Raw genomic sequence first — 12326 nt, 5'->3', positions numbered from 1 at the left:
TGTATGTGTATACCCAAATATTTTACAGATTCTGTGCACCACTCTAGTGGGAATTCGAGTTCCATTGTGTACTGTCTGTGAGGGAGAAAATTACAGACTTGTGCCAGTTGATGCCTATGCCAGAGTACAGACCAAAGTATTTCACCAATAAGGGGATCTAAGTTCGTTTGCAGGTTTCTAACATATAGAATCGTATCATTGGCTTATAGCGCACTAGTTAGGGGCCTGTGTTAAATTGAAGGCCTCTGTGGAGGTGTTTTCTTGGAAATGACGGATTTGGGGGTCCATTGCCAAGATAAACAACAATGGCGAAAGTGGGGAACCCTGCCTCGTGCCTTGTGATAGTGTGAAGGGTTCAGATAATGTACCGTTTAGTCTGAGCCGAGCCGTGGGGCGCCTATATATGAGTGCCGTGGTGGCAACAAAGCCAATCAGCATCCCCATTCGATGCATGATTGATAAAAAAAAAAGCCATTCCAATGAATCAAATACCTTTTCAGTATCAATAGGATGGCCGCTGCAGGCACCTCAGGGTTTATCCTATGGAGGGTAGAAAATAAGGTACGCAAATTGAACGCTGTAGAGCGATGCGGAATAAAACCAGGTTGCGCAGGGGAGATGATGAATTCCATTAACAGGGAGAGTCGACAGGCAAGAATCTTGGCAAGAATTTTGTAATCAAGATTCAATAGTGAAAGGGGCCTGTAGGAGCCGCATTGCGTCAGGTCCTTACCTGGTTTGGGGAGTAGAATTATAACCGCCTCGCGAAGAGTGGGCGGTAGGACTTGTCTTTCCAACGCCTCCGCATATACTGGGATGCGCCATATTTACTAAAATACGGTGCACCCCTGCGTTTCCCCTAGCTGTGCCACTAAAGAAGCTGCTTAGCGCCAGCGCAGGCACCCTAGCGCAATTTTACTAGACGCCTGTGCTGTAGGGGCGATTGTTTATGTGCAGGAAGGGACACCTTAGTGCACATAAACATTGTTAACAGGTGATTTGCTCTATCCATGTGTGCTGCACACGTGGAAAGAGCAAAATATGAAGAGATATCAAAAATTTCTCCTTGTATCTCCTGCTTAAGACCATGTATTTCCTGGTCGCATTTTTGGAGCTGCCCCATACCTTGTAAACATGGGGCTGCGTCAAAAAGCAATGGGTGTTGGAGCGGAACACCCACTGCAACCCTAAGTGCTGCGGGAATAGCGGCATTATTTACAAGGCGGTGTTAAGGCACCTTGTAAATAAGGTGAAGGACTTCACACCACTAGAACGCCGCAAAAAGTGCCTTTCTGGTGATGTTAGCTCCTTGTAAATATGCCCCGTAGAGACCGAACTGCCTTGCCAACTAAATATACTTTCAAGGTGAGAGACTCATTGTGGCCACTAGGCCCTTGTTTCCCTCAACTGCTGAAGATATCCCATACACAGCAACTCTAAAACACGGAGTCATGGCTGTGAGTATGCAAGCCAGAATGTTCATAAACACTATTTCATTATATAGATTATGTGTACCTGCTTATCGTCGTGTGAATGATGGGACCTGCGTTACAAAATCCTCAGAAGTCTGCACCCACTGAGTTACCCCATGCATAGGTGCTGATTTATGACTTTTTAACACAAAGCTTTCCAGAAGTACACATACACATCGTTTTCAAAAAGTTCTCCTGGAAAGCCGTAGATTTCCAGGCATGCTCTTGGGAACATCATGCAATTTCCTTTTTTTTATTTGTGTTATTGTTTCACCAATGCAGCAGTGTACATGCAGTACAATTCCAAATTGGGGAGTCACCACCTCCACGCATTGGCTCATTACCCCCCACCCCCCGCCTACCCTCACCAGCACCAAATTAAGGTTTTGCAGTATTACAGCCCACTCCTGATTCATCTAAGGGGTGTATGCCAGCCCTTTCAGGGAGCAAATCTAGAACCAATTTCAGGCTGGGAAAGGGACCAAGACAAGTTTGCGAATGGCCACAAACTACTAGGTGGGGTTTGACAAACTTTCAAGGCTGAACATGTCTTACACTGCCCACCCCGTGTGTGGGATTTAATCCCCCATACTGTAACACAATTGTGGGGTAATGTAACATGGGGATAATGTTTTTTTTTTTAATGTGACAAAGGAATAGGAGACAGAGGGGCTGATTAAGATGTTAGAAGGACTGCAACCGACCAACAGTCGGTTGTGGTCCGTTCGACATCTGCCCCTGCGGTCCAACCGCCGCATTATGATGCAGCGGTCGGAGGCATCTGGCAGGGGGACCATCTGCGGTGCTTCCGGCGGGCTCAAGGAGCCAGTCGGTACGCCAGAATACACCATTTTCCCCTAATGACGGCAGAGCCAGGCTCTGCTCTGCCGTCGGGATTATGATGGCAGTTTCCGACAGCCATTTCATGTCAGCCTTTCCGACATGAAAAGGCTGTCAGAAAATTTCTTTGGGGGCCCCTACCAGGGACCTTTTCCAGCCTGGCCCTCCGCAGGGGGCGCCTGTGGGGCCCCCTCAACATCCCTGCAGGGTGTGGCAGGCACCGTAAGGTACGTGCCACACGGTGCAGGGATGTTTGCAAACCTCCATTCGACAATGGAAGCTTGTGCTGCAGGCCATTTCTTGCCACCGCACAAGCTTTAATTGCAGAATGGATGTTTCCGACCGCACTATGAGGGGTTGCATCCAAATGAGTCAGTTGGAACCGCTGACCTAAGGTCGGGCGGTTCCAGACCGATATGTTGTCGGGCGGACATCGTAATTAGGCCCAGAATGTTTCAGGAGTTGGTCGGATATAGAGGTCATGATTGTTATGGAGAGTTATAAATCTGCAACTGCAGGTCTTTCAGGCATTAGCAAACGCTCCCACAGAAACAGTTGGTTTCCACTCCTTGAAAGCTTTTGTGGATTCCGTTTTCCCATGAACAAGTATACAATTATTACTCATGGGAAAATCAGGGAGCACTTGCTCATTAGTTTTTTCTTAACACTAATGAGAAAATATTTTTCCTGTAGTGAAATTCCCTCCACTCCACCTCCACCAGATTCGGTGGTGATAGAATCTCCTACTTACACTGGAAGGAGATGTACTGTTACTTTTGCCAGGAGTTCTAACCTTTAACACGGTGGGATGTGGCTTGGGAGATTTTTTTAATACCCACAATCAGCGGCGTAGCGTGGGTTACCAGCGCCCGGGGCAAGGCAAGTAATGCGCCCCCTAACCCGTGGACATTAAGCACTTCCTCATTTCTACTAATACACATTTTTGTTCTTTTAACATTTTGCACCCCTGAGGAATTTTGTGCCTGTGGCAACTGCCCCCGTGCCCCCGCCCATGCTATACCGCTGACCACAATCATCTAAGATTGTGTAAGGGCACACACTTATAGGGCATTCTAGCCCTTGGATGCCCACTCCCACCCTACTCCCAGGTCAGTAGATTTACATAAATCAACGCAAACTTTTGTGAGAGCAAATTATTTATTGAGTGCTAAACAAACATTTGCTAATTCTAAAAGTGGTTTTGTACTCATGAGTGTGTAACTACTGATCTGTTCACATTTACATAATGAGTCTGAATCTTGCGATGAGCTTCCCTCCCCCTCTCAGAGAGAATCCTTCTACAGCAGTGAGCAAGGACTCAGGGACTGGAGCCTGCTACTGATGGAGCAAGGTGGAAATGTTGTGTACCCCTTGTGAAATCACACTTCGATAACATGTAATCTGAACTAATGGAGTGGTGCATGAGACTAATCAACCTAGAATAAAAACTTGGACATACACATACACGTGGGAATTCATCAATGCTTATGTTGCAATTATAACTAACTAACTATGTGTAATTTTGTCGCGTCCTGTATTAATATGCTGCATTGATATAATGGAATGAAGCATAAATGTGCTTTTGTCTATGTATTTGTGGCCAGAAGATTGGACCTAAGTGATTATATTTCGCATAAGTGTCGCTTATTTGCTAAGTAATTACTAATAGGGAAAACCTTAGTAAGGGGGAGGTAAACAGAAAGGCTATTTTTCTTAAAAATAACGTTTATTTGTGTTTGTTTCTATGATAGTTCCCATTCTGACTCGAAAGGCCTGTGACAAAATGGAGTCACTGGTTTACTGTGACAGCCAAAGGCAGAGCGCATGCGCAGCAGAAGAGATGAGAAAGAATGCGAGCTGCTTGGGCCTGTACGGAAGGCGGTTCAAGGCTGCTGTGGCCTGGAAGTTTAGATGGCTGCCAAGTGATGAGAGCAATGGTTCTGAACGTGAGAACTTTACTTGAAGTTGCAAATTAAGGAAACTCGACTAGGCCTGACTATGAAAGACAATGGGGGCATTAAAAAAAACCCTGACAGGAAGAAAATGTATAATGTGATGATGAGGTTATGCTCATCCACCCCCAAACCGACCAAGGAGGACCAGACTTTTCTCTAAAAGTTACTCTTTTAGATTGATAGAGCTAGTGAAAAAGGTATAAAAAGTGCTGGTTTTACCGAGTAAAAAACGTCTTCTTGATTTCTACCAGAGATGCTGCTGGATTGCTGATGTTCCTGTGATGTAAGATTCTTTCTGTTTTATGATTTTTCTTTGCAGGAATGGTACTTTAGTGAGGGATTTTAGTTAGGGAATTAGGAGAATTGACTTTGGGAACTATCTGTCTTTTGCTAATACTCGCGTTCTGAACTTAAAATGTTAACGTTATTTCTGAGATTTTCTAAAATAAATGAAATTAATTGTTTGAACTAAGCTTTCGTTTCAATGTCATTTGAAGATTAAATAAAAAAATAAAAGAGAAGAAACTTTTAGACATGTTAAATTTGCTTTAATAAAATTAGACAAATGGAGAATTAAAGCTGGTCTTGAGTTTTCCTACGCCTAATTTTTTACTAGCAGACCCATCAACCCATATGGCGATATGTCTAGATGTGTATTTTCCAATGATGATAAAACCATGGTAAACTCTCTGAAACTGCAGATGTAAATAGTATAAACATTTAATTTTAAATTTAGACATTTCGCTATGATACAGCAGCTCTCCATTAATAATTCACTGATCCCTAGAGTGTGGTAGAAGATTGTGTGTACGTAGCTCACAGTGATATGGGCCCCACTGGTGAGTGAATGTATGTTCTGGTGTTTCAGGGACAAGTGATATGGTTTCAGAATTTTTTTTTTGGAGTAGCGCTGGATCACTACTACCTTCTCTAGCCTTACCCCAAATCCAAGAACTTCCGTCGGGTCTTCTTGTCAAGCCCCATGGTGGGGCTACAGGGATCCGGCGGGCTTGTGTCTCTGCTGTCGTCTGAAACACAGATATTGGAGAGCCTTGATGTCAGAAGTCAGGTATACATAACTGCACCCAGCCCAGAGAGTCCCACACCAAAAGTCACAAGGAATGCTTTACACCATCAACATCCATGTTATGTTCCACAAGCAACCCTCATGAGTCCTGGTGAGAGTCAATCCTGCACAACTGAACCACCCCCTACAGTGTTCGAAGAATTAACAAATCTGCCTCCAAGGAAGAGGGAGAGAGAGTGAGAGTGTGTGTGCGCGTGGGTGCGTGTGTGTGTGTGTGTGTGTGTGTGCATGTGCGTGTGTGGGAGCGAGAATCACTGCTGATCTTCACGTATTCCTACGGGAATACAAATGTTTAAACAACTCGAGGGCCTTGTAATGCCATTACCACACTCTGATCCTATTGTAATGAGTTCCCTAGGAGCAGCTTTGCATTCTTGCATATTCATACAGTCATTTTTGCATTTTAATTTGCATTTTAATTTTTTACTCTTTCTTCTCCTTCCATTTCCTTTCCTCGTAAAAAGAGACAGGCTGTCTCACTGGTGCTGAGTGTGCTCCTGAGGGGGAGGGGGAGTTACAGCAGGGGCTTGTGGGAATGTTATTGTTGAAAGGTCTAAAAGAGCCCGCTGCCAACCCATCTCCTCTCCTGCATTACTGTCATGTATGTACCAGGAGGCAAAGGCCTGCAAGCGGATGGAGGAAGAACTTGAAGGGAACATCCAACCACTTAAATTGTTGAGGAGTCTATCTAATTGTTGACCACTTGGCACTGCCCATCCGCCCCAGAGGAAGGGAGGGACTAGATCTCAGGTTTACCCTCATCTGCATCTGGCAGACTGTTTGTGAAATGTGCTAGAAGCTGCTGAGTCAAGTGAAGTATGGAACTTTCTACAGCACATGCAAGGACGTTTCTGCTGCACCCTCATACGTTCCTTGAGCAGGCAATGGGATTTTCACAGTGTGACTAAGAAAAAGGTCTGGTTTCTTTTGTGCATCTTGTAGCCAGTGCTGTCCAGCATTCTCCCCTTACTGTCGGGTTGCAGCTGTGTAGCCGTCTAGTATTCTATGGGTTGTATATGGTTCCCTTCAAAACCTTCAAGACATCTGTACATATATCTATTATTAAGAGGCCTTAAAAGCTTTACTCGTTATAGGCTTATGCTCAATGCAGAAGCCCTGTTTAGCTCCTGTGGCGGAAGCGAGGAGGTTGTGCTTGTGCTCAGCTTTTGCAGCTCCAGAGCACCACTGCGCTACCCCAGACCGAAGAAGGGCTCAGTAAATCCTCTCAAGTTAGTTGTTTCCAGAGGGCTAATGGACAGGGTGTCTGTCGCACATTTCTACCCAGAGCAACAGCCTCAGACAGTTCTCCAAGGCAGCACAATTAATCTATACAGCAGAGATATCCCAACCCCCAGTGAATCAATATAGAGTTAGTGCCTTTACACCATCCCTTAGGGCAGGGTTCGCCAAAGTAGGTCCTGGAGGGCAGGACCCATGCCATCTTTTTCAGATAACTACATTGATCCAAGTGGGAATATGCTAAAAATCTTGCATGGATGCGGCCCTCCAGGACCGACTTTGGAGAACTCTGCCTTAGAGCCAACACTCTTACACCACTCCCACCGTTGGCGCTCTTATGGTTCTTACATCAGGCCCGCACTGAGTATTCTTCCACTAGAGTGAATCGTACAACACACACATCTAACTCAAAATTATGACGAACCTTCTGAACCGCACTCACAATTCACTCCTAGTTAGGAGCCAGATGCCACTGTTCTCCCACTAGACCTTAGAAGACGCTTTACGCTTTAATCCTCTGAGCAAAGCTCCGCTTACCTTCACTGTGCCGCTCTGCCAGGCGTTCTCTACGGTCGCGGCGGGTGTAGATTGGGGAACTGTCGGAGCTGTGGCAAGACTTGGGTGGAGAGTCGGTGGACGCAGACAACAGGGCCTCCTGAGAGGAATCGTTAGTCAGAGTTCGGTACCGGGTCAGTGGGGATGAAGGCAGCTCCTCCTCCTCCAATGTCCGCTTGACAACAGAGGTATCAAAAGAGAAGGCTGTGTTGCGGATGAAGGGTGAGGAGGCATTGGAGGATGACGTCTGAAGAGCAGAAGAGAGAGGAGATATCATGATGAGTATACAATAGGTATGAGTCACCCATGGGTCTGAGTACTGAGAACTTATGGTGGATGAATGAAAATTGTTGAGACCCCATTATAGATTAAACTTAATACAAGGCCAGATGAAGGGTGATTATTGATGGAGAGAGTCATTGGGAGTTAGGAGGATGTTTGAGGTACAACCTTTGAACCCCTAAGGAATCCTTATTCTTTACCTTGCACCCTCAGCGATACTCGCATTAAACTCTCAATGGAAACTTCCCTCATGATTACCCAACACTACAATAGAACGAGAATTAGCTGGGACAAACCTGACCTCTTTTTATATTTACGACCTGTGTCAAAAATAACAATGATGCTGTTGTGTATGGTGGGAATTATTGATCTTTTATGGTTTACATTCACAGTCTGTGTAGTAAATGACAAAAATGTTGTTACCTATGCTGTGCACTTTTAAAAGGCATAATTTCTAACAAGGGCTTATTTTGTACAAACAAAATAATAAGTACAAGCCTCACAGATTTTTAGGAGCTGACTGCCAGAGCTGCTGGCTGACGGGGTTGCCGGATACCAAAACTGCCTATTCTTGATTTCACCTTACACCTCTTTCGTTCATCATCCCTGCTTTTTCCCTTTTTCCCTTTGTCACTCTTATCTAGCTCTTCCTTTTGCTTTCTCCCTCTTCTGCCTTTCACTTCATTGTTCTTGGACCAAAGGTGATCATGAAAAGCAAGTCCCAGGCCCAAAAATGATCGTGGGTGCCTCTCACCTACAGCCACTGGCACAAATTATGAACTGCCCCATATATATATCCTATTCAACCATTTTCTTACTATTGTCCTCAAAGTACCAGCACCTCCTGTCTTTGAAAGGATAGTACTATCACGTTGTGTTTTGGTAAACATATCTTATGGGCTCATTGAAAGTCAATGGCAAGGGGGGGATCCTGGATCTTATCATCGCAAAAGATAACCCTACCCAATTGGAATCTACATTACCTTGTGATTGGTCTGACCATCATCAGGTCAGCTTCCACATCACAATGACTTCGAGAACAACCACCACACAAGTACTCAAACCGAAAATTTGGAAAAGAAACAAGAGAAACATCGATCTCATGGAACTGACATCACTCAGTGATAACATCCTATTACCCCCTGAAAATATGGTAGATGTACCAGAGCTCACAGACCACTATACCAGAACCATGAAGAATATTCTTGATTCACCTGCACCCTTACAACTAAAACGCTACCCACAAAAGACTCGCAACCATGGTACAATGATTCGCCTCAATACTGAAAGACGCAACCTCAGATTAGCTGAGCGAAAGTGGAGAGCCTCTTCAACTCTGGAACATCTCACAAAGCTAAGACCTCTCATAAATACATATCACAAAAGCATCATAAATGCCAAAGCTCAATTCTTCAGTAACCAACTGGATCAAGCCAAAAATCGCCCTAAAAAACTATTTGATCTGGTCAAGCAGCAATCTAAGGGCCTACCCAATCTCGCCCCAAATGGACCAAGTCTACTGCCAAACAGTGAAGAATTTGCCTCCTTCTTGCTGAAAAAGACTAAAAACCTGAAAACTGACCTTCAGACTTCACGACCTCAATGTCATCAATCACTAAACACCAGGATCTCCCCTACTGGTATAAGTGATCTCACTCACCTTCTGGAATGCATCCTGAAAAACAATGCCTCCTGGATTTCGTTAGAAACAATTGAGTATAACACTATTCTCAAAATGCTTACAGACTTGAAACCCTCAAATCACTTTAGGGATCCCCTTCCCTCTACTCTCTTCAATGATATCAAAATGTCTAATCTCCCATTCTGGATTAGGATTGTAAATGATTCACTACTTCAGGGTTAAATACCGGACTGCCTAACAGCCGGATAGGTCACCCCTATTTTAAAAAAACTGATGGCTGATCCAACCAACCTTAACAATTTTTGCCCCATTTCCAACGTCCCAATGCTGTTTAAGGTTCTTGAAAAATGTGTCCATGTCCAACTTTGTAACCACTGCGACCAATTCTGCCTCTTTGACTGGCACCAATCTGGTTTCCGCTCTGGGCACAGCTCTGAATCAGCAGTGACACATATAGTGGACGATGCTCTAAAAATTCTGGATCGAAACTAATCGTGCCTGCTAATCCTTTTGGACCTCTCTTCGGCCTTTGACTCGGTAAAGCATGATTACTTACTCAATTTACAAGAGCACAGGATGGGAATATCAGGGTATGTCTTAAATTGGTTCACTTCATTTCTGCAAAACAGAATGCAAAAAGTCAAGGTCAATCAATCCCTTTCTAACACTGCGCCATTCACACTTGGGGTCCCACAAGGCTCCTCTCTTTCCCTCACTATCTTCAACCTATTCATGGAACCACTAACAGAAATGCTAAGGGCATTCAACATTCACTATAATCTTTACGCGGATGACATCCAATTGTACTTGAAAAACTCATCCTCGTAAGACATCTGATCCCTCAATCCTATTCTTCAAAATACCCAAAATTGGCTCTCATGCAACCACTTCAAACTTAACACTAAAAAAACTGAATTCCTCCTAATCGCCCCACCCAACTAGATCACTCTACAAGCGATTGGATGAAGCAGTTTACAGCATTCAATTGCACCCCACAAATCATTGAGTCAGCAAGATTGTTAGGAATAATCCTTGCTTGACAAAAACCTTAATATGCAGGAGCATATTAGTGTCACCACAAAAGGAGTAAACCTACAAATGAGCATACTACGAAAACTAAAACCTTTCCTCCCTCAAAATGACTTCAAGACAGCCGTACAAGCACTCATGATCTCTAGACTGGAATATGTAAGGGCTACTCTCTCAGGCCTGCCTAGAGCCACAACAGCCCTTCAATGTGGCTCACTCAACTCGGTGGCAAGAGTCATTGCAGGGTTAAAAAGGTTCAATCACATCTCCCCTGACCTGAAAACCCTCAACGGGCTCTCTTATGAAGAAAGAACTCAACAAAAAAATGCTTGTATGATGCACAAAGCTCTGCATTTCAACACCCCAAGTTATCTCGCCAACAAGTTTGAGCTGTCTAGATCCTCTAGAAGCTCCAGCACCTTTCTGCTAAAGCCACAATGTTTCAACAGGAAGACAATCTACAACAGAGCTTTCTCTGGCATCTCCACCAAAATCTGGAACTCTCTCCCCCCTGAAACAAGACTGACTCCTTCCACGACCTCCTTCAAGAAAAAATTCAAACTCCTGTTAATGAACAAATTCTTGGAATAGATCATCAAAATTCTGCCTCTTGAGCTTATTAATCCCCTATCCCTTATGTAGTTTTACTATGCTTAAAGATGGTCAGGGATCCTGTCACTTGTGAACAATATTACAATACAGCAGAACTCTAAGGGTTATCGAGGTATTGAACACTGCAGTGAAGACAGAAGACTATTGTGTTTTGAATTTGAATAGAGCTTCGAAGGTTACACATGGATAAGGAAAGTGTAAAGAACTCCTGTATGAAACAACCTGGCGGGTGAGGTTCTTTGTCATGTTCAATATTGAGCATAGTTTATATGCTTTGAAAGGCAGTCGGAAAAAGAGATTAGGGGAGCAAATTTGGGGTGCAGTTTTGTCCTATTTGGATGTGGATGTGTAAATTCCTCTGACGTCATATGTATCCATGTGCTTGTTTTATGATCTGTACCCTGATCATTTACATTATATCTGGTACTGTTAATTTATGATTTATTTCTGCTTCATGTTATTTTATTTGCCTCGCCATGTGCTGCTCGTATTTTCCTTTGTACACAAGTATTTTCAATTAAAAAAAATAAACAAGAAGAGAACCACAGAGAGGATATAGGAGCCGCAGGGTCCTAGAAGACGCAAATATTTTATTATTTACAAATGAGTTGATCTGTTTATATATTTGTGATAATTTGGGTTTGAGATGGTGTTTTGTTGTAGAAAGGGGATGTGTGGTATCTTGAGGGGTGGAATATGGATCATTGATGCTTGGAACTGTGTAGCATTCTCTTAGGTTGCTATGTCGGGTGTAGAATGTTATGTGGTCAGTTGATGTGGAACTCTTGTAGGTGGATCGGTGGATGGAACTTTTATCTGGAGTGAACTATTACTATCAAGATCACCTGTCTACATCTCTTTGTTGAAATAATTATTCAGGACACTACAGAAACAAGAGGATGCTATGAATCAAGAAATAAGAAATCCTCATTCAAATGATCAAGTATTACATTATATTTCTAACACATAAGAATACAGTCTGAGCGCACAGAAGACTATTAAGGACGCTGATGTAGATATCATGGTATATTATAGTATGACTGCCAACCTCTGTAAGGCATGGGTGATACTTGATACATGGTCTATTTAATAGTCCATTGGGTGGTAACGGCTCACCACACAGAATTAATAATTTAATTACAGAACAAAAGAATAGATCAAAGTGTAACCAGGAAAAGAGAAGAACCTAAATACCTCATCATGCTGTGGTTGTCCAAATCCATTGATCAAGGATGGCAAACAATGCAAGTGGATTGCTTTCTGTGCACCCCAGCAGACTGCAGAACACGCTTCAGCCACAATGTATAATGAGTTGAAGACCTGAAGTTTTAGCTTGGCCAATAATTGAATCCTCTAATTTGCAACAAGTTGAAAGACAGCACTGGGAAACCCTGATAGGGTAGTCATGCACTTTATGAATTCGTTATAATTCCTTATTATTAAGATGTCAAGGCTGGATCTGTATGTAATTACTGGTATTTGTAAACGCATCCTTTGCTGTAGAGTATTACATGGATAATTGGTATACAGCATCCTTGTACACCCTGCTACAATTAGATGGCATAGACGGACTACTGTTACAGTAGTGATACAGTGCAGACCTAAAATGTGTG

At 43.5% G+C, this 12326-nt stretch overlaps 1 protein-coding gene across 1 annotated transcript in view; it reads right to left on the bottom strand.

Moving 5' to 3' along the window:
• The window catches only part of SAMD14 (sterile alpha motif domain containing 14), a 294092-nt gene that overhangs the window by 55828 nt on the left and 225938 nt on the right, over nt 1–12326 (bottom strand). The window contains exons 4-5 of the mRNA XM_078645242.1: nt 7131–7395; nt 5208–5295 (exon numbers count right to left, since the gene is read on the bottom strand). Of these exons, the coding sequence (XP_078501368.1) occupies nt 5208–5295; nt 7131–7395 (353 nt within the window). The remainder of the gene's footprint in view (nt 1–5207; nt 5296–7130; nt 7396–12326) is intronic.

This window comes from Lissotriton helveticus, chromosome 5_1 (assembly GCF_964261635.1).
Source record: "Lissotriton helveticus chromosome 5_1, aLisHel1.1, whole genome shotgun sequence".
NCBI classification, from domain to species: Eukaryota; Metazoa; Chordata; class Amphibia; order Caudata; family Salamandridae; genus Lissotriton; species Lissotriton helveticus.
Note: the sequence above shows the minus strand (reverse complement) of the source record. Positions and strands in the feature narration are given on the sequence as shown.